This window comes from Oncorhynchus keta, unplaced genomic scaffold (assembly GCF_023373465.1).
Source record: "Oncorhynchus keta strain PuntledgeMale-10-30-2019 unplaced genomic scaffold, Oket_V2 Un_contig_16133_pilon_pilon, whole genome shotgun sequence".
NCBI lineage: Eukaryota > Metazoa > Chordata > Actinopteri > Salmoniformes > Salmonidae > Oncorhynchus > Oncorhynchus keta.
Window position 1 is genome coordinate 130,001 of NW_026279724.1, and position 26,197 is coordinate 156,197.

At 48.4% G+C, this 26,197-nt stretch overlaps 1 protein-coding gene, 3 long non-coding RNA genes and 1 pseudogene across 4 annotated transcripts in view; 1 reads left to right on the forward strand and 4 right to left on the reverse strand.

Moving 5' to 3' along the window:
• LOC127919266 (BAH and coiled-coil domain-containing protein 1-like) overlaps positions 1–12,843 on the reverse strand; it is a 69,735-nt gene extending 56,892 nt beyond the window's left edge. The window contains 5 exon segments of the mRNA XM_052502738.1: positions 3,576–3,749; positions 3,986–4,177; positions 8,092–8,206; positions 10,834–11,732; positions 11,801–12,843. Coding sequence (XP_052358698.1) covers positions 3,576–3,749; positions 3,986–4,177; positions 8,092–8,206; positions 10,834–11,732; positions 11,801–12,843 — 2,423 coding nt within the window.
• LOC127919265 (uncharacterized) lies at positions 4,293–5,357 on the forward strand. The gene is made up of 3 exons (XR_008102390.1): positions 4,293–4,329; positions 5,206–5,262; positions 5,301–5,357. It is a non-coding gene; the product is annotated as an uncharacterized LOC127919265 (long non-coding RNA).
• Positions 9,190–10,325, reverse strand: LOC127919264 (uncharacterized). The gene is made up of 4 exons (XR_008102389.1): positions 10,216–10,325; positions 9,697–9,884; positions 9,465–9,558; positions 9,190–9,270 (listed from the first exon to the last, which is right to left on the reverse strand). It is a non-coding gene; the product is annotated as an uncharacterized LOC127919264 (long non-coding RNA).
• Positions 12,844–13,064: 221 nt separating the features above from the next.
• Positions 13,065–21,013, reverse strand: LOC127919267 (BAH and coiled-coil domain-containing protein 1-like; annotated as a pseudogene).
• An 890-nt stretch (positions 21,014–21,903) lies between these two features.
• Positions 21,904–23,422, reverse strand: LOC127919268 (uncharacterized). The gene is made up of 3 exons (XR_008102391.1): positions 22,407–23,422; positions 22,259–22,332; positions 21,904–22,147 (listed from the first exon to the last, which is right to left on the reverse strand). It is a non-coding gene; the product is annotated as an uncharacterized LOC127919268 (long non-coding RNA).
• Between the last annotated feature and the right edge of the window lie 2,775 nt (positions 23,423–26,197).

Here is a 26,197-nt window from a genome sequence, read left to right on the forward strand (position 1 = left end):
AGCTGAGCACACTGACTATGACACATGGAGCTCAGCTTTGGGGATTCAGCTGCCCACGCCTTCTTCTCTCTCTCTGTCTCGCTCTCTCTGTCTCTTTCCTCTCTCTCCAACTCAATGTGTTTTTGTCCTCTTACACATTTCACAGTCCAGTCTGATCCTCCTTCCACCCCCTCAGCCCCCCTGACGCACCATGGAACCTTGGTCCTGAAACATTAACCCGGCTAAGCTAATCTTTCCCCGGGGAAGGGTTTCGTGGATGCACTTCCTCTCTCCTCTGCAACTCCTGCGGAGCGCGGAAGGAAACACACCACTGAGGATGGAGAGCTAATTAAATTTCACAGCCGGTTCGCTGAATAGGTCCTGCTGCATAGATGTAGAGCACTGCTTTAGCTTCTTCCTCTGTGTGTGTGTGTGTGTGTGTGTGTGTGTGTGTGTGTGTGTGTGTGTGTGTGTGTGTGTGTGTGCGTGTGTGTGTGTGTGTGCGTGCGTGCGTGTGCGTGTGCGTGTGTGTGTACATATGTTTTGGAGCGCACCCTGACCCATCCAGGGACCCAGCCCTGCGGGGGACAGAACAGGTGGTGAGCAGAAACTGGGAAACTGGGATGCAAAGTATGTTTGCGTGTGTGTCTGTGTGTGTGTTTTGTGTGTGCTGTGTGTGTGTGTGTGTGTGTGTGTGTGTGTGTGTGTGTGTGTGAGTCTGTGTGTGTGTGTGTTTGTGTGTGTGTGTGTGTGTGTGTGTGTGTGTGTGTGTGTGTGTGTGTGTGCAGCATGCCTGTGTGTGTGTTTTCTACGTGGATGCGTATATAGTCTGTGTGTGTGTGTGTGTGTGTGTGTGTTGTGTGTGTGTGTGTGTGTGTGTGTGTGTGTGAGTGTGTGTGTGTGTGTGTGTGTGTGTGTGTGTGTGTGTGTGTGTGTGTGTGTGTGTATATGTCTGTGTGTGTGTGTGTGTGTGTGTGTGTGTGTGTGTGTGTGTGTGTGTGTGTGTGTGTGTGTGTGTGTGTGTGTGTGTGTGTGTGTGTGTGTGTGTGTGTGTGTGTGCAGCATGCGTGTGAGTGTGTTTTCTACGTGGATGCGTATATATGTGTGGGTGTTGAATTGTGTGTGAGACAGCCGTTAACAGAAAGCTCATCAGCTGTCGACATAATATACTAATGCAACCAGCAAATAAAGGAAACGCTGCAGTAAAACTACTGGATGGAAAATACAACCAGCAGTAGAAAACAACAGACTGCAATAAGAGAATACAATGAACCAAAGATCATGTGCTCAACGTTGAGGGGTGGGTGTTAAGGGGTAAGGGTAGGTGTTAAAGGGTAAGGGTAGGTGTTAAGGGGTAAGGGTAAGTGTTAACCTTTTTGGGATAGGGGGCAGCATTTTCACTTTTGGATGAATAGCGTGCCCAGAGTGAACTGCCTCCTACTCTGTCCCAGATGCTAATATATGCATATTAGTATTATTATTGGATAGAAAACACCTGAAGTTTCTAAAACTGTTTGAATGATGTCTGTGACTATAACAGAACTCATATGGCAGGCGAAAACCTGAGAAAAATCCAACCAGGAAGTGGGACATCTGAGGTTTGTAGTTTTTTGGCCTACCGAATACACATTGAGATATGGATAAAGTTGCACTTCCTACGGCTTCCACTAGATGTCAACCGTCTTTAGAAACTTGAATGAGGATTCTACTATAAAGGAGGGGCTCATGAGACCTCTTTGAGTCAGTGTTCTGGCAGAGTGCCTTGGTCTCATGACGCGCGCTCCCGACAGAGTTACTTCTCGTTCCAGTGCTTTTCTTCAGACAAAGGAATTCTCTGGTTGGAACATTATTGATGTTTTATGTTAAAAACATCCTAAAGATTGATTCCATACATCGTTTGACATGTTTCTAAAGGACTGTAATGGAACTTTTAGAGTTTTTGTCTGGACGAAGTGCCTGCGCCTCATGATGATGGATTACTGGGCTGAGCACGCTAACAACAAGTGGCTATTTGAACATAAATGATGGACTTTATGGAACCAATCAGTCATTTATTGTCGAACTGGGATTCCTGGGAGTGCCTTCTGTTGAAGATCATCAAAGGTAAGTGAATATTTATGGTGTTATTTCTAACTTTGCTGACTCCAAAATGGAGGATATTCCTCTGGCTGTTTTGGTTCTGAGCGCCGTTCTCAGATTATGCTTTTTCCGTAAAGTTTTTAAAAAATCTGACACAGCGGTTGCATTAAGGAGAAGTCTATCTTTAATTTTGTGAATAACAGTTGTATCTTTTATCAATGTTTATTATGAGTATTTCTGCAAAATCACCGGATGTTTTGGAATCAAAACATTAATGCACGTAAGGCGCCAATGTAAACTGAGATTTTTGGATATAAATATGCACATTATCGAACAAAACATACATGTATTGTGTAACATGATGTCCTATGAGTGTCATCTGATGAAGATCATCAAAGGTTAGTGATTAATTTAATCTATATTTCTGCTTTTTGTGACTCCTACCTTTGGCTGGAAAAATGGCTGTGTGTTTTTTTGACTTGGCTATGACCTAACATAATCATATGTTGTGCTTTCGCCATAAAGAATGTTTGAAATCGGACACGATGGGTAGATTAACAAGATGTTTATCTTTCATTTGCTGTATTGGACTTGTTAATGTGTGAAAGTTAACACAATACCCTTACCCCTTAACACGTACCCCTTAACACTTACCCTTACCCCTTAACACCTACCCTTACCCCTTAACACCTACCCTTACCCCTTAACACCTACCCTTACCCCTTAACACGTACCATTAACCCTTAACACCTACCCTTACCCCTTAACACTTACCCTTAACACCTACCCTTAACCCTTAACACTTACCCTTAACACCTACCCTTACCCCTTAACACTTACCCTTAACATCTACCCTTACCCCTTAACACTTACCCTTAACACCTACCCTTACCCCTTACCCCTTAACACGTACCCTTACCCCTTAACACCTACCCTTACCCCTTAACATCTACCCTTACCCCTTAACACCTACCCTTACCCCTTAACACTTACCCTTACCCCTTAACATCTACCCTTACCCCATAACATCTACCCTTACCCCTTAACACCTACCCTTACCCCTTAACACCTACCCTTACCCCTTAACCCTACCCTTACCCCATAACATCTACCCTTACCCCTTAACACCTACCCTTACCCCTTAACACCTACCCTTACCCCTTAACACGTACCATTAACCCTTAACACCTACCCTTACCCCTTAACACTTACCCTTAACACCTACCCTTAACCCTTAACACTTACCCTTAACACCTACCCTTAACCCTTAACACCTACCCATAACACTTACCCTCTTACCACTTAAACTTACCCTTACCCCATAACACCTACCCTTACCCCTTAACACTTACCCTTACCCCTTAACACCCACCCTTACCATTTAACACCTACCCTCAACTCTTACCACACCTGCCCTTACCCCATAACACTTACCCTCACCCCTAACATCTAATGGGGTAACTAATAACATGTAGAGTGACATGCCCTTAAAACCATTGAGAAAAGACAATGAACACCTAGTGAGGCTCTTAACCCAGGTGATGTGTGACAGGGTGGGCAGCAGGCTCTGTGGGTAACACCACCAGCTGGGTAACGGGTCCTGAGGCAGAGGCAGCACAGGCTGTAGAGACCCTGGCATGGCTGCAGAAAAACCTGGGGCAGGTTCTGGTGAAGGGCTGAGTGGCCGATTCCTGCAACATCAGGAAGATGTTACAACAGATTCAGTAGCCATGTGTCGTTCATTACCAATACAGCTTTACTGCAACACAGCCTGCAAAGGCAGCAACAGGACATGAAACAGCCAGATGAAGACTGATCTAGAATACATCTGTAGACCTCTTATTGGTTTTTATTTATAGTGTGACACCAACACCATGGTTTTATGGAAATAAAGTTTTACCATTTGAATCCAATACAACTTTCTCACCGTAGGAGTGGCTTGTCATCCAGATGGACCCCTTCCAGTGCTCGGCAGCCAATGGTGGTGGGCCGAGATGGGCGTGTGCATGCAAGGGAAAACCATTGTAGAAAAGACCGGCACCATGAGGTGAGAGGTGATGTCACCGTGACAGCTGTTGACGGATGGATCCTTGTGAAGTCCACTGGATCCTTATTATCCCTGAGATAGAACCATTGAGAGAGAAATGAGGAGAGACAGAAAACACAGAATAATATAGAGGAAGGTCAGAGTAGAGGAGGGAGGTGAGAAGGAAGGTCAGAGTAGAGGAGGAAGGTCAGAGTAGAGGAGGAAGGTGAGAGTAGAGGAGGAAGGTGAGAGTCCTGCAAAGAGGAAGATGGAGGAGAGGTGAGAGTAGAGGAGGTGGTGAGAGTAGAGGACCAATACAGGTAGCAACACAGCCTGCAAGAGGAGGAAGGTGAGGACAGGAAACAGCCAGATGAAGACTGATCTAGAGGAGGATGGTCAGAGTAGAGGAGGATTTTTATTTATAGAGGGACATCAGAGGAGGGAAGGTGTTTATGGAAATAAAGTTAGAGGAGGATTTGAATCCAATAGGAGGGAGGTCAGAGTAGAGGAGGGAAGGCGGGGTCATCCAGGAATGGTAGAGGAGGAAGGTCCAGGGTAGAGGAGGGATGGTGGTAGGGAGGGAGGTGAGGTAGAGGAGGATGGTGAGAGTAGAGGAGGATGGTGAGAGTAGGGGAGGAAGGTGAGAGTAGAGGAGGAAGGTCAGAGTAGAGGAAGAAGGTCAGAGTAGAGGAGGAAGGTCAGAGTAGAGGAGGATGGTGAGAGTAGAGGAGGGCGGTGAAGTCCAGAGGAGGAATCCCAGAGTAGAGGAGGATGGTCAGAGGAGGAAGGTGAGAGTAGGGGAGGAAGGTGAGAGTAGAGGAGGAAGGTTAGAGTAGAGGAGGATGGTGAGAGGAAGGTCAGAGTAGGGGAGGAAGGTGAGAGTAGAGGAGGAAGGTGAGAGTAGAGGAGGGAGGTCAGAGTAGGGGAGGAAGGTGAGAGTAGAGGAGGAAGGTGAGAGTAGAGGAGGAAGGTGAGAGTAGAGGAGGAAGGTGAGAGTAGAGGAGGAGGTGAGAGTAGAGGAGGAAGGTGAGAGTAGAGGAGGAAGGTGAGAGTAGAGGAGGAAGGTGAGAGTAGAGGAGGATGGTGAGAGTAGAGGAGGATGGTGAGAGTAGAGGAGGAAGGTGAGAGTAGAGGAGGATGGTGAGAGTAGAGGAGGAAGGTGAGAGTAGAGGAGGATGGTGAGAGTAGAGGAGGAAGGTGAGAGTAGAGGAGGAAGGTGAGAGTAGAGGAGGAAGGTGAGAGTAGAGGAGGATGGTGAGAGTAGAGGAGGAAGGTGAGAGTAGAGGAGGAAGGTGAGAGTAGAGGAGGAAGGTGAGAGTAGAGGAGGAAGGTCAGAGTAGAGGAGGAAGGTCAGAGTAGAGGAGGAAGGTGAGAGTAGAGGAGGAAGGTGAGAGTAGAGGAGGAAGGTGAGAGTAGAGGAGGAAGGTCAGAGTAGAGGAGGAAGGTGAGAGTAGAGGAGGAAGGTGAGAGTAGAGGAGGAAGGTGAGAGTAGAGGAGGAAGGTGAGAGTAGAGGAGGAAGGTGAGAGTAGAGGAGGAAGGTCAGAGTAGAGGAGGAAGGTGAGAGTAGAGGAGGAAGGTGAGAGTAGAGGAGGAAGGTCAGAGTAGAGGAGGAAGGTCAGAGTAGAGGAGGAAGGTGAGAGTAGAGGAGGAAGGTGAGAGTAGAGGAGGAAGGTGAGAGTAGAGGAGGAAGGTCAGAGTAGAGGAGGAAGGTGAGAGTAGAGGAGGATGGTGAGAGTAGAGGAGGAAGGTGAGAGTAGAGGAGGATGGTGAGAGTAGAGGAGGATGGTGAGAGTAGAGGAGGAAGGTGAGAGTAGAGGAGGATGGTGAGAGTAGAGGAGGATGGTGAGAGTAGAGGAGGAAGGTCAGAGTAGAGGAGGACGGTGAGAGTAGAGGAGGGAGGTCAGAGTAGAGGAGGAAGGTGAGAGTAGAGGAGGAAGGTGAGAGTAGAGGAGGAAGGTGAGAGTAGAGGAGGATGGTGAGAGTAGAGGAGGATGGTGAGAGTAGAGGAGGAAGGTGAGAGTAGAGGAGGAGAGGGTAGAGGAGGAGGTCAGAGTAGAGGAGGAAGGTCAGAGTAGAGGAGGATGGTCAGAGTAGAGGAGGAAGGTGAGAGTAGAGGAGGAAGGTGAGAGTAGAGGAGGATGGTGAGAGTAGAGGAGGATGGTGAGAGTAGGGGAGGAAGGTGAGAGTAGAGGAGGAAGGTCAGAGTAGAGAGGAAGGTCAGAGTAGAGGAGGAAGGTCAGAGTAGAGGAGGATGGTGAGGTAGAGGAGGAAGGTCAGAGTAGAGGAGGAAGGTGAGAGTAGAGGAGGAGGTCAGAGTAGAGGAGGAAGGTCAGAGTAGGGGAGGAAGGTCAGAGTAGAGGAGGAAGGTTAGAGTAGAGGAGGATGGTGAGAGTAGAGGAGGAAGGTCAGAGTAGGGGAGGAAGGTGAGAGTAGAGGAGGAAGGTGAGAGTAGAGGAGGAAGGTCAGAGTAGGGGAGGAAGGTCAGAGTAGAGGAGGAAGGTGAGAGTAGAGGAGGAAGGTGAGAGTAGAGGAGGAAGGTGAGAGTAGAGGAGGAAGGTCAGAGTAGAGGAGGAAGGTGAGAGTAGAGGAGGAAGGTGAGAGTAGAGGAGGAAGGTGAGAGTAGAGGAGGATGGTGAGAGTAGAGGAGGATGGTCAGAGTAGAGGAGGAAGGTGAGAGTAGAGGAGGAAGGTGAGAGTAGAGGAGGAAGGTGAGAGTAGAGGAGGAAGGTCAGAGTAGAGGAGGAAGGTGAGAGTAGAGGAGGATGGTCAGAGTAGAGGAGGAAGGTGAGAGTAGAGGAGGAAGGTCGGGGTAGAGGAGGAAGGTCAGAGTAGAGGAGGAAGGTCGGGGTAGAGGAGGAAGGTCAGAGTAGAGGAGGAAGGTAGAGGAGGAGGTCAGAGGAGGAAGGTCAGAGTAGAGGAGGAAGGTCAGAGTAGAGGAGGAAGGTCAGAGTAGAGGAGGAAGGTCAGAGTAGAGGAGGAAGGTCAGAGTAGAGGAGGAAGGTCAGAGTAGAGGAGGAAGGTCAGAGTAGAGGAGGAAGGTCAGAGTAGAGGAGGAAGGTCAGAGTAGAGGAGGATGGTCAGAGTAGAGGAGGAAGGTCAGAGTAGAGGAGGAAGGTCAGAGTAGAGGAGGATGGTCAGAGTAGAGGAGGAAGGTCAGAGTAGAGGAGGAAGGTGAGAGTAGAGGAGGAAGGTAAGAGTAGAGGAGGATGGTCAGAGTAGAGGAGGAAGGTCAGAGTAGAGGAGGAAGGTGAGAGTAGAGGAGGAAGGTCGGGGTAGAGGAGGAAGGTCAGAGTAGAGGAGGAAGGTCAGAGTAGAGGAGGAAGGTCAGAGTAGAGGAGGATGGTCAGAGTAGAGGAGGAAGGTCAGAGTAGAGGAGGATGGTCAGAGTAGAGGAGGAAGGTCAGAGTAGAGGAGGATGGTCAGAGTAGAGGAGGAAGGTCAGAGTAGAGGAGGAAGGTCAGAGTAGAGGAGGAAGGTCAGAGTAGAGGAGGATGGTCAGAGTAGAGGAGGAAGGTCAGAGTAGAGGAGGATGGTCAGAGTAGAGGAGGAAGGTCAGAGTAGAGGAGGAAGGTCAGAGTAGAGGAGGAAGGTCAGAGTAGAGGAGGAAGGTCAGAGTAGAGGAGGAAGGTCAGAGTAGAGGAAGACACCTATTTGAAGACCTGTTTTTGACACTACAGTGTTACGGTAGCTAGTAATGAGTCTAGGAGTGGTTGTTAACTAACTGTAAACAACTTTAACTGTGGGGTGAAACAAAACACTTATTTACTGTTAGGTAGATACCGTTACCACTCTATGCTAGCAAACACAACGCTGCCTCCAAAACTGGCAGGGTGTCTCCAGGAATGATATGTTTACATGTTGCTGTTTGTGACATGTCCTCTTTCCAAGCGTACAGTGACGGTCTTGGTCGGTCTACGCTTTGTTCTTGTTGACGTCTGTAATCAGAAAGTTGCCCTGCTGTGTATGATGATGTCATATTGCTGAATAACGTCAGACTGAGTCTCACCTGATGTAGGCCTCTCTGTCTCGGTCCAGGCAGGTCAGACCCATCCGCTCTCCACTCATCCTCTTCCTCTCCTCCTCTCCTGCAGGGTCTGAGGGGTACATGGAGCGAGGAGGTCCTAGGAGACAAATATCAGTTCAGGGAGAAGTCTTCACCACCTTTCCCCTGATGAGCCCTAACCCCCAACACGCAGTCACTGCACCTCACAAATATCTATCTAAAACTAACCTAGGGTGGAATCTCTACATAACTCTAACATTAAGGGTGGAATCTCTAACACTAAGTCCCAGGGAACACTAAGTCTTCTGTGTCATTAACTTACTCTCCCCCCCTTACCAATGGGTCTTGCTTCTACCTGCCTCTCTCCCAACCATACCTACTACAGCTAAACAGCCTGTCTCTCTCTCTCTCTCCCAACCATACCTACTACAGCTCTACAGCCTGTCTCTCTCTCTCTCTCTCTCTCCCAACCATACCTACTACAGCTCTACAGCCTGTCTCTCTCTCTCTCTCTCCCAACCATACCTACTACAGCTCTACAGCCTGTCTCTCTCTCTCTCCCAACCATACCTACTACAGCTCTACAGCCTGTCTCTCTCTCTCTCTCCCAACCATACCTACTACAGCTCTACAGCCTGTCTCTCTCTCTCTCTCTCTCTCCTCTCTCTCTCTCTCTCTCCCAACCATACCTACTAGCTCTACAGTCTCTCTCTCTCTCTCAGCCTCTCTCTCTCTCTCTCTCCCAACCATACCTACTACAGCTCTACAGCCTGTCTCTCTCTCTCTCCCAACCATACCTACTACAGCTCTACAGCCTGCCTCTCTCTCTCTCTCTCTCTCTCCCAACCATACCTACTACAGCTCTACAGCCTGTCTCTCTCTCTCTCTCCCAACCATACCTACTACTACAGTCTCTCTCTCTCTCTCTCTCTCTCTCTCTCTCCCAACCATACCTACTACAGCTCTACAGCCTGTCTCTCTCTCTCTCTCTCCCAACCATACCTACTATAGCTCTACAGCCTGTCTCTCTCTCTCCCAACCATACCTACTACAGCTCTACAGCCTCTCTCTCTCTCTCTCCCAACCATACCTACTACAGCTCTACAGCCTGTCTCTCTCTCTCTCTCCCAACCATACCTACTACAGCTCTACAGCCTGTCTCTCTCTCTCTCCCAACCATACCTACTACAGCTCTACAGCCTCTCTCTCTCTCTCTCTCTCCCAACCATACCTACTACAGCTCTACAGCCTGTCTCTCTCCCTCTCTCTCCCAACCATACCTACTACAGCTCTACAGCCTGTCTCTCTCTCTCTCTCTCTCCCAACCATACCTACTACAGCTCTACAGCCTCTCTCTCTCTCTCTCCCAACCATACCTACTACAGCTCTACAGCCTGTCTCTCTCTCTCTCTCCCAACCATACCTACTACAGCTCTACAGCCTGTCTCTCTCTCTCTCTCCCAACCATACCTACTACAGCTCTACAGCCTGTCTCTCTCTCTCTCCCAACCATACCTACTACAGCTCTACAGCCTGTCTCTCTCTCTCTCCCAACCATACCTACTACAGCTCTACAGCCTGTCTCTCTCTCTCCTCTCCCAACCATACCTACTACAGCTCTACAGCCTGTCTCTCTCTCTCTCTCCCAACCATACCTACTACAGCTCTACAGCCTGTCTCTCTCTCTCTCTCCCAACCATACCTACTACAGCTCTACAGCCTGTCTCTCTCTCTCTCTCCCAACCATACCTACTACAGCTCTACAGCCTGTCTCTCTCTCTCTCTCCCAACCATACCTACTACAGCTCTACAGCCTGTCTCTCTCTCTCTCCCACCCATACCTACTACAGCTCTACAGCCTGTCTCTCTCTCTCTCTCCCTACCATACCTACTACAGCTCTACAGCCTGTCTCTCTCTCTCTCTCCCAACCACACCTACTACAGCTCTACAGCCTGTCTCTCTCTCTCTCTCCCAACCATACCTACTACAGCTCTACAGCCTGTCTCTCTCTCTCTCCCAACCATACCTACTACAGCTCTACAGCCTGTCTCTCTCTCTCTCTCCCAACCATACCTACTACAGCTCTACAGCTCTCTCTCTCTCTCTCTCTCTCTCTCCCAACCTACCTACTACAGCTCTACAGCCTGTCTCTCTCTCTCTCTCCCAACCATACCTACTACAGCTCTACAGCCTGTCTCTCTCTCTCTCTCCCAACCATACCTACTACAGCTCTACAGCCTCTCTCTCTCTCTCCCAACCATACCTACTACAGCTCTACAGCCTGTCTCTCTCTCTCTCTCTCCTAACCATACCTACTACAGCTCTACAGCCTCTCTCTCTCTCTCTCCCAACCATACCTACTACAGCTCTACAGCCTCTCTCTCTCTCTCTCTCCCAACCATACCTACTACAGCTCTACAGCCTGTCTCTCTCTCTCTCTCCCAACCATACCTACTACAGCTCTACAGCCTGTCTCTCTCTCCCAACCATACCTACTACAGCTCTACTGCCACAGACTCAGATCTCCTGCCATGTACTCCTCTCCTCCTCTCTTTTCTTCCCAGTGCCTCTAACTGCTTAGTCAAATAAAGCTGTTTCTACTTTAGGCTTTGGCAAAGCCTGCTGTTTATTTTTCATCAGCGAGGTCTTCCAAAGGTCGTAGATAAATAATCTCTGCTCAGTTCCCCTGCTCCTTCTGTTTATTTAAGCAAGTGACCCCAAAGGCCCGGAGGTTACCCCCGTACCTTTCATGGAGGGGTGCACCCGCCCCTGCCGGCTGTTGGGGTGGGCGTCCACCGGGCGACAGGACGGTTCCCTCTGCCTCGCCACGGCGACTGCGATGCCCACAGGCGGTTGGCGCACCTCTCCTTCACCGTGACCCACCGCCTCGCCCACCTCCCGGCCACGCCCCCCACAGTCAGAGCGCTCGCCGTCATTGACCGGGCCCTTCCTGGTGGGCAAGGCCTGTTGTTGTTTGCTGCCTTGCAGGGTGCAGCTAACCCCAGGGGCTCCACCTCCAGGACCCCCAGGACCAGCGGATTTGAGGCTCCCCAGGCCTCCGAAGGGACTCTTCTGGGAGAGGAGCAGGGGCTGCTGGGTGCTGTACTTCAGCAGGCTCTTCATGGCACTGCTCTCCTCCTGGGCCTGTGAGGCGACCTGGGGGTCTTGCTGCTGCTGAGAGGGGGCTGGGGGTGGAGGTGGCTGGGGCTGGGGAGAAGGATGAGGAGGGAGGCCCATACCTTGCCCTGGTTGTTGCTGGGGCTGTTGTCTGCCACCACTGAGAGACTCCATGTAGGCCTTCCGCTGCTGCTCCTCCTCTGCAGGGTGGATGTGGTGAGGCCTCATGGCCCAGGGAGGAACCGGGGGCTGCTGGGGGTGATGCTGCTGTCCCTGCCCACTGTTGCTGTAGCCGTACGGGGACATCTCTAGCTTCCTGTTCAGGTCCTGGTTCTGTTTGTTGTTCTGGTTCAGCTCTGCTGCTGGGGCGTCCGGGCCAGGCCCACCGTGCTGCTGGTGGCGAATACGGGCCACCTTCTGACCATCTCTCTGTAAAGAACAACTCCCACCTCCAGCACCACCGCCTGCACCTCCTCGACCCCCCAGGGGTGAGGCGTTGGGCAGGGGGCCCGGGAGGGAGCAGTCTCTGTAGGGGGAAGTGTTGACTGAGTGGGGAGGGAGTGTCCGGCCTTGGCTCCCTGGGGAAGAGAGGGCCTGAACACATCGGTGGTGTCCACTCCCACGCTATTGATGCATTCGACGCTGCGAGAACGCACGGCTTGGTGCTGCTGGGTCTGGGGCTGCTGGGGAAGGGGTTGTTGGGTCTGGGGTTGTTGGGTCTGGGGCTGTTGGGGCTGGGTTTGTTGGGGCTGGGGCTGTTGGGGCTGGGGCTGCTGGGGAAGGGGTTGTTGGGGATGGGGCTGTTGGGGCTGTTGGAGCTGTTGGGGCTGGGCCTGCTGGGGAAGGGGTTGTTGGGGATGGGGTTGTTGGGGGTGGTGACTCTGCTGCTGCATCCAGTCCGGGGTCTTCTCAGCCTTTCTGTACAGCTGCTGCTGCTGTTTCCTGTGCCAGTTACTCTTCTCCATGGCCTTATCCTTGGCACTGCCGCCCCCACCCACCAACCCCTGGCAGTCGGTTGGGGTGCCCATCTGGAAGGGTTGCCCGCTGGACTTGTCCCCCAGGTGTCCTCCCCCTACAGATGGTATGAACGTGGGCCCTGTCACTTTGGGGTCTCGCCCCCCTCCCCCTCCCCTCTCGTGCGGCGAGGGGTTGGTTAGAGGGGCAGGTGGAGGCGGGCAGAAGAAGTCCGGGTGGTGGTGTGTGTGGGGGTGGTGGGGATGGCTGGGGTGGAGCTGAAGGCAGTGGAACCCCCCCGGATGCGGGTGAGAGTGGTGGTGGGGGTGGAGGTGGGGGTGGCCTCCCCCAGCGGCTGAACCCATTTGCAGGGGCGGCGCCACAGAGTAGGGAAGGGCGTGGTGGAGCATCTGGCCCCTCCCCTCCAGACAGTCCGAAGGCTGCTCACTGATCCTCATCTCGCCGCTCACCCCTTCCTTGGTGCAGCGAATGTTCCCCCCACCCTCCATGTGTCTGTGGCTGGCCTGTGTCTGAGCCCCCCTGCTCCCCACCACCTCCCCCCCATAGCTAGTCATGGAAGCCTTGGCTCCCCCCGTCCCAGAGTCCCCCCCGTTCTGCATCTTTCCATTGAGCAGGCAGGCGCTGAGGGTTCTGGTCATTCCTAGGGTCTGTTGGTGCTCCATGTGCCTCTCCAGAGCTCTGCTATTGACCTCCTCCAGGGAGACCGGGTGCTGGGGGTACTGGGGGTGCTGTTGGTGGGGGTGGGGCTGTGTGTGGCCGGGGTGTGGGTGGTGGTGGTGTGGATGTGAGGGCTGGGAGTGGTGGCTGTGGTGTTGCTGACGCTCCTTGGCCTCCTGTTTGCTGCTGGGCCTCTCCTTGTCCTTGGTGCTGGGGACCACCCTCTCTCGACGGACACCTCCTTCAGGCCCTTGTGTAGGCTGACTCCGCCCCTGGGTCCATGTCCCGACTGCAGGAGCCCTGAGGGTGTCCCGGCCCCGCCCTGGAGATGGGCGGAAGACCGTGATTGGCTGAGATGAGAGGGGGCTGGGACGGAAGGCTTCTTAGATAGAAGTTTTCTGTAAGATATAAAAGTTCCAAATTATACAAATATAAAATATTTCAATGATATACACTGAACAAAAATATAAAGGCCACATGGAAAGTGTTGGTCCCATGTTTCATGAGCTGAAATAAAAGATCCCAGAAATGTTCTAAACGCACAACAATATTATTTTGTCCACAAATGTGTTTACATGCCTGTTAGTGAGCAAGATGATCCATCCACCTGACAGGTGTGGCATAACAAGAAGCTGATTACAGCATGATCATTACACAGGTGCACCTTGTGCTGGGGACAATGAAAGGCCACTCTAAAATATGCTGGTTTTGTCACACAACACAATGCCACAGATGTTTCAAGTTTTGAGGGAGTGTGCAATTGGCATGCTGAATGCAGGAATGGCCACCAGAACTATAGAGGACCTATACCCTCCCAGGCCCACCCATGCTGTGCCAATGCCAATTCATGTGAAATCCATAGATTAGGGCCTAATTTATTTATTTAAATTGACTGATTTCCTTATTTGAACTGAAAATCAGTAAAATGGTTTAAATTGTTGCATGTTGCATTTATATTTCTGTTCGGTAGAAAGAAACAGACTCCTAAAGGGGAAGTTCAGGATTTTTGAGATTTGTGTTGGAAAACTGTAAAACAAATTCAAAAAATTTGAACTTCCCTGTTAGGTAAAACATCCAGTTTGCCAACCAGGCAGCAAATCTAAAAAACAGGATTACATTATCACATTTAAGGTAATATCCCTCCATTGGGCATCCACATAGTAATATCCCTGTGGGCATCCACATAGCAATATCCATTATCCAATTACATCATACTTTGTTGTGTTCAATTGGATTTCAATATCTTAATTCTGTCTGATTGATTTTTAATTTGTTTGCCACTCACCTTTTTGGGTGTCGTAGAAACGGTGCTGCCCATAGAGGACGCCGCTGTTGGCATGGTGATCCAAGTGGCTCATGGGAAGGAAGGTGTGGGCGAGACTCCTGAGAATCGAGGATATCCCGGGGCTGAGAGAGAGAGAGAGAGAGAGAGAGAGAGAGAGAGAGAGAGAGAGAGAGAGAGAGAGAGAGAGAGAGCGAGAGATAATGAGAGAGAGAGAGAGAGAGAGAGAGAGAGAGAGAGAGAGAGAGAGAGAGAGAGAGAGAGAGAGAGAGAGAGAGAGAGAGAGAGAGAGAGAGAGAGAGAGCGAGCGAGATAAGAGAGAGAGAGAGAGAGAGAGAGAGAGAGAGAGAGAGAGAGAGAGAGAGAATGAGAGAGAGAGAGAGAGAGAGAGAGAGAGAGAGAGAGAGAGAGAGAGAGAGAGAGAGAGAGAGAGAGAGAGAGAGAGAGAGAGAGAGCACTGAGTTAGAGTCGTCCCGTCACGACTGTGGAAATTACATATGATCCTTCAGGTCCCATGCAGCTGGTTGTGTTGTATATACACTAATAACTATACAGCCTCGGCTTGTCATATTCACTACTTGGGTTTCGAATGTAAACAATAGGAGACAATCTCTGTCTTGGGGATTGCGGTAATGGAGGAAATTTGCCATCTAAACATATGGCTGTCTCTCTCTGAGCTGAGGAAGCTAGATGTTCCTTCTGTCTGAAGCAAGAGATAACACAGGCCCCAATTTTAAAGGGCCAATATGTGATATTTCCATTGGATTGAAGGCCTCTACCTACACTGACTGGCTGTTGCCCTTCACTGCCCTTTTCTAGGGTTGAAAGATCAATTTGACTGGAGACCTTCAAGACTCGGCACCTGGTTCTATGACAACAAGCCCATCTGCAGAAGATTTACACAATCTACCAGGACTACATTTCAAACACAAAGTACCTTGAAGGTAGAGAAAGGAAGGACAGAAAGAAGGAGATAGAAGGAGACAGAGAAAGAGAAAGAGAAGGAGACAGAGAAGACGAGAGAAGGTCGAGAGAAAGACAGAAAGGAGAGAGAAGTAGACAGAGAATGAGAGAGAGAAGGAGAGAGAGAAGGAGACAGAGAATGAGAGAGAGAAGGAGACAGAGAAGGACAGAAAGGAGAGAGAAGGAGAGAGGAGAGAAGGAGACAGAGAAGGACAGAAAGGAGAGAGAAGGAGACAGAGAAGGAGACAGAGAAGGAGAGAGCAGGTAGAGAGAGAAGGAGACAGAGAAGAAGAGAGGAGGTAGAGAGAGAAGGACAGAAAGGAGAGAGTAGGAGACAGAGAAGGTAGAGAGAGAAGGAGACAGAGAAGGAGTCAGAGAAGGAGAGAGAATGAGAGAGCAGGTAGAGAGAGAAGGAGACATAGAAGAAGAGAGAAGGTAGAGAGAGAAGGAGACAGAGAAGGAGACAGAGAAGGAGAGAGAGAAGGAGACAGAGAAGGAGAGAGCAGGTAGAGAGAGAAGGAGAGAGAGAAGAAGTGAGAAGGTAGAGAGAGAAGGAGAGAGCGAAGGAGACAGAGAAGAAGAGAGAAGGTAGAGAGAGAAGGAGAGAGAGAAGGAGACAGAGAAGGAGAGAGAGAAGGAGAGAGAGAAGGAGAGAGCAGGTAGAGAGAGGAGACAGAGAAGAAGAGAGCAGGTAGAGAGAGAAGGAGACATAGAAGAAGAGAGAAGGTAGAGAGAGAAGGAGAGAGAGAAGGAGACAGAGAAGAAGAGAGCAGGTAGAGAGAGAAGGAGACAGAGAAGGAGAGAGCAGGTAGAGAGAGAAGGAGAGAGAGAAGGTAGAGAGAGAAGGAGACAGCGAAGGAGAGAGCAGGTAGAGAGAGAAGCAGACAGAGAAGAAGAGAGCAGGTAGAGAGAGGAGAGAGAGAAGGAGACAGAGAAGGAGACAGAGAAGGAGAGAGCAGGTAGAGAGAGAAGGAGACAGAGAAGAAGAGAGCAGGTAGAGAGAGAAGCAGACAGAGAAGAAGAGAGCAGGTAGAGAGAGAAGGAGAGAGAGAAGGAGAGAGAGAAGGAGACAGAGAAGGAGAGAGCAGGTAGAGAGAGAAGGAGACAGAGAAGAAGAGAGCAGGTAGAGAGAGAAGGAGAGAGAGAAAGAGAGAGAGAAGGAGACAGAGAAGGCGAGAGCAGGTAGAGAGAGAAGCAGACAGAGAAGAAGAGAGCAGGTAGAGAGAGAAGGAGAGAGAGAAGGAGAGAGAGAAGGAGACAGAGAAGGCGAGAGCAGGTAGAGAGAGAAGGAGAGAGAAGGAGAGAGAGAAGGAGACAGAGAAGAAGAGAGCAGGTAGAGAGAGAAGGAGAGAGAGAAGGAGAGAGAGAAGGAGACAGAGAAGGCGAGAGCAGGTAGAGAGAGAAGGAGAGAGAGAAGGTAGAGAGAGAAGGAGACAGAGAAGGTAGAGACAGAAGGAGAGAAAGAAGGAGTGAGAGACGATACTAAAGTTGCTCTGACAACATCTTCTTCTGTTGAATCTGACAATTAATCTTAATGGTTGTACAGTCGTCTCAAATAAAACTGTGAAGGACCTCGGCGTTACTCTGGACCCTGATCTCTCTTTTGAAGAACATATCAAGACCATTTCGAGGACAGCTTTTTTCCATCTACGTAACATTGCAAAAATCAGAAACTTTCTGTCCAAAAATGATGCAGAAAAATTAATCCATGCTTTTGTCACTTCTAGGTTAGACTACTGCAATGCTCTATTTTCCGGCTACCCGGATAAAGCACTAAATAAACTTCAGTTAGTGCTAAATACGGCTGCTAGAATCCTGACTAGAACCAAAAAATTTGATCATATTACTCCAGTGCTAGCCTCTCTACACTGGCTTCCTGTCAAAGCAAGGGCTGATTTCAAGGTTTTACTGCTAACCTACAAAGCATTACATGGGCTTGCTCCTACCTACCTCTCTGATTTGGTCCTGCCGTACATACCTACACGTACGCTACGGTCACAAGACGCAGGCCTCCTAATTGTCCCTAGAATTTCTAAGCAAACAGCTGGAGGCGGGGCTTTCTCCTATAGAGCTCCATTTTTATGGAACGGTCTGCCTACCCATGTCAGAGACGCAAACTCGGTCTCAACCTTTAAGTCTTTACTGAAGACTCATCTCTTCAGTGGGTCATATGATTGAGTGTAGTCTGGCCCAGGAGTGGGAAGGTGAACGGAAAGGCTCTGGAGCAACGAACCGCCCTTGCTGTCTCTGCCTGGCCGGTTCCCCTCTTTCCACTGGGATTCTCTGCCTCTAACCCTGTTACGGGGGCTGAGTCACTGGCTTGCTGGGGCTCTCTCGTGCCGTCCCTGGGGGGTGCGTCACCTGGGTGGGTTGATTCACTGTTGTGGTCGGCCTGTCTGGGTTGCCCCCCCTTGGGTTGTACCGTGGCGGAGATCTTTGTGGGCTATACTCGGCCTTGTCTCAGGATGGTAAGTTGGTGGTTGAAGATATCCCTCTAGTGGTGTGGGGGATGTGCTTTGGCAAAGTGGGTGGGGTTATATCCTTCCTGTTTGGCCCTGTCCGGGGTGTCCTCGGATGGGGCCACAGTGTCTCCTGACCCCTCCTGTCTCAGCCTCCAGTATTTATGCTGCAGTAGTTTATGTGTCGGGGGGCTAGGGTCAGTTTGTTATATCTGGAGTACTTCTCCTGTCCTATTCGGTGTCCTGTGTGAATCTAAGTGTGCGTTCTCTAATTCTCTCCTTCTCTCTTTCTTTCTCTCTCTCGGAGGACCTGAGCCCTAGGACCATGTCCCAGGACTACCTGACATGAGGACTCCTTGCTGTCCCCAGTCCACCTGGCCATGCTCCTGCTCCAGTTTCAACTGACCTGAGCCCTAGGACCGTGCCCCAGGACTACCTGACATGAAGGCTCCTTGCTGTCCCCAGTCCACCTGACTGTGCTGCTGCTCCAGTTTCAACTGTTCTGCCTTATTATTATTCGACCATGCTGGTCATTTATGAACATTTGAACATCTTGGTCATGTTCTGTTATAATCTCTACCCGGCACAGCCAGAAGAGGACTGGCCACCCCACATAGCCCGGTTCCTCTCTAGGTTTCTTCCTAGGTTTTGGCCTTTCTAGGGAGTTTTTCCTAGCCACCGTGCTTTTACACCTGCATTGTTTGCTGTTTGGGGTTTTAGGCTGGGTTTCTGTACAGCACTTTGAGATATCAGCTGATGTACGAAGGGCTATATAAATAAATTTGATTTGATTTGATTTGAGAAGGAGAGAGAGAAGGTAGAGAGAGAAGGAGACAGAGAAGGTAGAGACAGAAGGAGAGAAAGAAGGAGTGAGAGACGATACTAAAGTTGCTCTGACAACATCTTCTTCATGCATCAGAGGCCCATCACAGCTCTGTCAGAGGCTGTCACCTCACTTGGGAGTTTATCCGGTCCATAATCAACCATAGATGTTAATATACTGTATCTATTTCAACTGGCTCAAAGCAGCAGAGGGATTGAACTGAATCAAACTAAATATTCATACTAATGGGGGAACAAAAATGTCCATGAAATGTTACAGAAATGTTAAGCATCGCTATTTAAAAAGGACTTCATAGGACTATCATAGAAAAAAATATACATTTAAAGCAAATAAGAGTCTATCCCAAATGGTGTGTTATTTAATGCTGGTCATGAAAACCACCAGATGTAACCCACACAGTACCCTCCCAGTCCACACCCGTCCACAACGCACACAGTACCCTCCCAGTCCACACCCGTCCACAACCCACCACCCACACAGTAGCCTCCCCAGAGATAGCCATAGAAAAGATGGTGATACCCTATATTCATCATTAATGTGTGTGTGTGTGTGTGTGTGTGTGTGTGTGTGTGTGTGTGTGTGTGTGTGTGTGTGTGTGTGTGTGTGTGTGTGTGTGTGTGTGTGTGTGTGTGTGTGTGTGTGTGTGTGTGTGTGTGTGTGTGTGTGTGTGCGTGTGTGTGGGCTCCTCTGATCCACTCCTTTCTCTCTCATTAGATGTGATGGAGTGAGAAAGAGAGAGAGAGAGAGAGAGAGAGAGAGAGAGAGAGAGAGAGAGAGAGAGAGAGAAAGACAGACAGAGAGAGAGAGAGAAAGACAGACAGAGAGAGAGAGACAGAGAGAGACAGAGAGAGAGAGAAAAAGACAGACAGAGAGAGAGAGAGAGACAGAGAGAGAGAGAGAGAGAGAGAGAGAGAGAGAGAGAGAGAGAGAGAGAGAGAGAGAGAGAGAGAGAGAGACTGAGTGATCTTCACTGTGTGTACATGCACGTCCCTATGACATGATCACCAGTCCAGGTGTTGTGACTCGTCTCTCCTTCTCTCCTTCACTTGCCCTCTCGCTTCAGTTCCATGCAAAACTGACAGAGGTGGGGAGGGGGACATGGAGGTACAAGCTAGATGAAAGACAGACACATTTGTGTTGGCCAGTGTGTTCTGTGATCAGATGCAGTTCATTCTAGAGCCGTCTAGAGGGTCTATGTGTCTACTATATGCCTGCCTGCGTGTGTGTGTCTCTCTCTCTCTGTCCATCTCTCTCTCTCTCTCTCCATGTCTCTCTCTCTCTGTCCATCTCTCTCTCTCTCTCTCTCTCTCTCCATGTCTCTCTCTCTCTGTCCATCTCTCTCTCTCTCTCCATGTCTCTCTCTCTCTGTCCATCTCTCTCTCTCTCTCTGTCCATCTCTCTCTCTCTCTCTCTCTCCATGTCTCTCTCTCGCTGTCCGTCTCTCTCTCTGTCCATGTCTCTCTCTCTCTGTCCATCTCTCTCTCTCTCTCTCTCTGTCCGTCTCTCTCTCTCTGTCCGTCTCTCTCTCCTCTGTCCTCTCTCTCTCTCTCTCTGTCCGTCTCTCTCTCTCTCTCTCTCTCTGTCCATCTCTCTCTCTCTCCATGTCTCTCTCTCTCTGTCCATCTCTCTCTCTCTCTCTCTCTCTCTCTCTCTCTCTCCATGTCTCTCTCTCGCTGTCCGTCTCACTCTCTGTCCATGTCTCTCTCTCTCTCTCTGTCCATCTCTCTCTCTCTCTCTGTCCGTCTGTCTCTCTCTGTCCATGTCTCTCTCTCTCTCTGTCCATCTCTCTCTCTCTCTGTCCGTCTGTCTCTCTCTGTCCGTCTCTCTCTCTCTGTCCGTCTCTCTCTCTCTCTGTCCGTCTCTCTCTCTCTGTCCGTCTCTCTCTCTCTCTCTGTCCGTCTCTCTCTCTCTCTCTCTCTCTCTCTCTCTGTTCATCTCTCTCTCTCTCTGTTCATCTCTCTCTCTCTGTCCGTCTCTCTCTCTCTCTCTGTTCATCTCTCTCTCTCTCTCCATGTCTCTCTCTCTCTGTCCGTCTCTCTCTGTCTGTCTGTCTCTCTCTCTCTGTCCGTCTCTCTCTCTCTGTCCGTCTCTCTCTCTCTGTTCTATCTCTCTCTCTCTCTCTCCATGTCTCTCTCTCTCTGTCTGTCTCTCTCCATGTCTCTCTCTCTCTCTGTCCGTCTCTCTCTGTCTGTCTCTCTCCATGTCTCTCTCTCTCTGTCCGTCTCTCTCTCTCTGTCCGTGTCTCTCAGACACTCTCTGTCTGTCTCTTTCTCTCTCTCTCTCTCTCTCGCTTGTCATGATTAATAAGCTCACTCATTTATGTCAATTAGTTTACAGAGATAGGGAGAGAGAAAAAGAACAAAAGAAAGAATCCTTTGTTTAAACAAGACATTTTCCCTCTGATTCAGAGAAGGGAGAGAAAGGGAAAGAGAGGAGAGAGATAGAGAGAGTTGTTTGGCCTAGGAGAGGAGACAGTGTTTTTTTCTGGGGTGTCGTGGTGTTTGTGAGCGTGACGATTGGCGGAGTAATCCCCTTTCACAGCGCAGTCTGGCTGTGCCCGATAATGCCAGCCTGCTCGCTTTCAGCATGCCCGCCGTCAGGGCGTCGAGAGGGGCTCTGCTGGGCATGGGCAGAGCCTATTCAGCCATTCATCTGGCCAGGACAAGGGAAGGTGCTGCTACTGCTGCAACTGTTGTTGCTACTGCAGGCGGCGTGAGCAGGGTCTTACCACGCAGACTGCTGACGCACACACACACACACACACACATGCATACACACAGGCGCACAGACACAGACTCAAACACATGCATACACACACACAGGGCGTGTGTGAGTGAATGACAGCGGAGAGTGCAGCACATGTCCTCTCCACAGTGGGAGCGGTAGCAGAGAATTATAGAACAATAGAACGTCCATAGCTGCAGCGTAAGACACACACACCCGCACACACACACCCGTACACATGTAGACACACACACACACACCCGCACACATGTAGACACACACACACACACAAACAAGGACAAAGAAGAGCTGTTTATTTACAGTTTTTAATAATCACTTTGGCACTAATTTCAGAACCTTGTGGTCCTTTTTCAAAACTCTAGACACAAAACGGTCACCACTTCTAACACAGACTGTCCAATGTTCAAAACATTACATTGTGCATTCATATCATTAAAGAAACCTTGCACTTGCAAAATCATTGGTTCAAATAACTAATTTGTCATGAAATACCATAGGACCATTAATTTAGATCACCATACCGATAGTTTCATTGTGTAGTTGTTCATTCAATCATTAAATATTGTAGTGTAAAATATGTGATGCATGTTTCATTATGCTACTACACGTAAATACATCACTGTAAAATAACTAGTAGAGAGAATACTACAGACACAGTGGAATCATTGAACAAAATATTACATTTATTGATGAAATACAATAAAATCACAACATAGGTTTCCTTGAATCAAAGCAAAAATAATTAGCAACAAAAAAATAAAAAACTGTTAAATGTCAACTGCAGTGTTCCTCACCTGGCTTACTGTAAAACATCACTGCAGTGTTCCTCACCTGACTTACTGTAAAACATCACTGCAGTGTTCCACACCTGACTTACTGTAAAACATCACTGCAGTGTTCCTCACCTGACTTACTGTAAAACATCACTGCAGTGTTCCTCACCTGACTTACTGTAAAACATCACTGCAGTGTTCCTCACCTGGCTTACTGTAAAACATCACTGCAGTGTTCCTCACCTGACTTACTGTAAAACATCACTGCAGTGTTCTTCACCTGGCTTACTGTAAAACATCACTGCAGTGTTCCTCACCTGGCTTACTGTAAAACATCACTGCATTGTTCCTCACCTGGCTTACTGTAAAACATCACTGCAGTGTTCCTCACCTGACTTACTGTAAAACATCACTGCAGTGTTCCTCACCTGGCTTACTGTAAAACATCACTGCAGTGTTCCTCACCTGGCTTACTGTAAAACATCACTTCAGTGTTCCTCACTTGGCTTACTGTAAAACATCACTGCAGTGTTCCTCACCTGGCTTACTGTAAAACATCACTGCAGTGTTCCTCACCTGGCTTACTGTAAAACACCACGGCAGTGTTCCTCGCCTGGCTTATTGTAAAACATCACTGCAGTGTTCCTCACCTGGCTTACTGTAAAACATCACTGCAGTGTTCCTCACCTGACGTACTGTAAAACATCACTGCAGTGTTCCTCACCTGGCTTACTGTAAAACATCACTGCAGTATTCCTCACCTGGCTTACTGTAAAACATCACTGCAGTGTTCCTCAAGTGGCTTACTGTAAAACATCACTGCAGTGTTCCTCACCTGGCTTACTGTAAAACATCACTGCAGTGTTCCCCCTGGCTTACTGTAAAAACCAGAACAAAGGATTGATTACTGTACTTCTATATTTCCCTCAACCCTGTCTTGTGGATTTGGCCATAGGTTCTCATCCACATCACAATGGATGTATTCATTAGCCAAATATGTGGTGAAGAATCTTCGGGCATGGCGAATCCAGGCCTGACATGGCCTGGAGAAGGGTGGCTTGTTCGTGAGGGCGCCTATCATATAGCTTCCACCTCCATGTGGAGAAAAATAACTCAATCGGGTTTTAGGAAAGAAGAGTATGGTGGTAAGTACAGGGTGGTAAATTGTGGATGGGCCTGAAACCATGCTTGCTCCATTTGAGCATGGTGGAGCCTGACATTATCCCACACAATGACATAGGTCACGCCATCAGCTCTACAGACCTTATTTAGCTCATCAAGGAAGGTTACATTCGAACAGTGAATCATGTGGCTGCCTGCAACTCAATATATAGAGTATATAGAGTAGAGAGCTTTAGATGTTGTTCGACCAAACATTAGAACGGGCAAGATGCGTAATCTAAGCAACTTTGACCGTTCCAGCATCTCAGAAACAGCTGCCTTCATGGGATTTTTACGCACTACAATCTCTAGAGTTTACATACAGAGAATGGTGCGATAAACTAAACACATTCACGTTCTGTGGGCAAAACCACCTTGTTAATGAGAGAGGTCAGAAGAGAATGTCCAGACTCATTCAAGATAACAGAAAGGCCACAAACACTCAAATAACAGCTGTTTAAAACAGTGGTGTGCAGAAGGGCATCTCTTAACTTCTTTGAGACTGGGGGGCAGTATTGAGTAGTTTGGATAATAAGGTGCCCAGAGTAAACTGCCTGCTACTCAGGCCCAAAAGCTAGAATATGCATATAATTAGTAGATTTGGATAGAAAACACTCTAAAACTGTTTGAATGATGTCTGTGAGTATAACAGAACTCATATGGCTGGCAAAAACCTGAGAAAATCCAACCAGGAAGTTGGAAATCTGGGGTTTGTAGTGTTTCAAGTCATCGCCTATCCAATATAGTGTCTACACTTCCTAAGGCTTCCACTAGATGTCAACAGTCTTTAGAACGTTGTTTCAGGCGTCTACTGTGAAGGGGGAGAGAAAGAGCTGTTTCAACCAGGTGTCTGGCAGAATGCCATGAGCTTATCACGCGCGCTCTTGTGAGAGGTAGCTGCGTTCCATTGCATTTCTAAAGACAAAGGAATTCTCAGATTGAAACATTATTGAAGATTTATGATAAAAACATCCTTCTATACATCGTTTGACATGTTTCTACGAACTGTAATATAACTTTTTTGACTTTTCGTCTTAACTAAGTGATCGTGCATTATGCATTTGGATTACTGGGCTAAACAGGCAGACAAAAGGGAGGTATTTGAACATAAATGATGGACTTTATCGAACAAAACAAACATTTATTGTGGAACTGGGATTCCTGGGAGTGCATTCCAATGAAGATCATCAAAGGTAGGTGAATATTTATAATGCTATTTCTGACTTTTGTGACACCTCTCCTTCTTTGAAAAATGGCTGTATTTTTTTCTGTGTCTTGGCGCTGACCTAACATAATCGCAAGGTGTGCTTTCGCCGTAAAGCCTTTTTGAAATCTGACACAGCGGTTGCATTAAGGAGAAGTTTATCTATAATACCCTGCATAACACTTGTGTCTTTTATCAATGTTTATGATGAGTATTTCTGTAATTTGATGTGGCTCTCTGCACTTTCACCGGATGTTTGTTTGAGACAATGCATTTCTGAACATAACACACCAGTTTCAAATGAGGTTTTTGGACATAAAGATTAACTTTATCGAACAAAACACACATTTATTGTCTAACATGGAGTCCTAGGAGTGCCATCTGGTGAAGATCATCAAAGGTTAGTGATTAATTTTAATGCTATTTCTGTCTTTTCTGACACCTCTCCTAGGTGCTGACCTAACATAATCACAAGGTGTGCTTTCACTACCGTCCCACATATCCCAGAGAAGTTAACGTACAACACTGTGAATAATTCAGGCTGTTGTGAAGGCAAAAGGGGTCCTACCCAGTACTAGATGGGTATACCTAATAAAGTGGCCGGTGAGTGCACAGTAATGTCAAATATGAAAACATGGTCTGGAGAAGTGGTACATGGGACCATAGAAACAGTGTCTGATAAAGAATGATGATGAAATATTACATCCATAGATAATATAGTCCAATCGGTTCATGTTCCACGGTAATTGGTGTCAATGGATCTCGTTATCCTGAAACTTTCATGATCTCAACATGGAATATTGTTTGTCAGTTTCCATAAAACTATGCATTAAGATTAACGCAACAGTTACTTATCATTTTGAGCAGTTGTATCAATTGATAGTTAGATCATTGTAATGAAATGAACAGACAGTCATCTCAGATGTAATGTGTGAATTGCATTTTGAAATGGCAATACTTTGATGTTAAGTTGTGTCATTTTGAACAGGTGATTTTAGTTCAATGAACAAATTATCTTAGCTTTATGTGTATTGCATCCAAGCAACAACATTTGCATTTTGATCAGTGGTTGTGAGTTTTGAAAAATGACATCAAGTTTTCCGAAATTAGTGCCAAAGTGATTGTAAAAAAACTGTAACAGCACATACAGGCAGAGGAGTAATAATCCCGGAGAATTAGAGGAAGAGGTCTGTTAGCCTTCTCACACTATGGTGCCCACCTGAACCGTACTGTGCTGCTTCAGCACATTGTCCTCTCCAGCACAGTTACAACAACTATGGTGGATGGGTGACCAGTACAGTAGAGCTTCATTCTGAGTGGTTTGGTTGGCCTGACGTAACGTATGGCCTACAGTCTACAACATCTCACACACACAGACACTCATTCACTTACTGCAGATAGGGGGTTTGCTTTTCACTTTCACAAAACATACATGTACAACTGTATACAGCCCCATGGAACATGCTGTATGAATTCAGAGAGAGAGGGGGAGGAGAGAGAGAGAGAGAGAGAGAGAGAGAGAGAGAGAGAGAGAGAGAGAGAGAGAGAGAGAGAGAGAGAGAGAGAGAGAGAGAGAGAGAGGGGGCAGACAGAGCTGTCTGTCAGGTGCACTAATTGAGAAAAAGTGACAGAGTGATCGAGACACCGAGAGAGAGGAGAGAAGAAGAGAGATGCTTGAGAGAGGAGGGGCAGTGTGCAGAATAGTTGTGGATCTCTTCTCTTCAGGCTTGCTAAAGGAAAGGATGCCGGCTTGCACATGCACAGAGATAAAGAGAGGGAGTGAGAGAGAGAGAAAAAGAGGGAGAAAAAAAGAGAGAGAGAAAAAGAGAGAGAGAGCGAGAGAGAGCTGAAACAAAATAAGGAAAGGCTATAGCTACTGTGTGTGCTATAGTGTGTGTGTGCACATGGATTCATGCATTTGTGTGTGT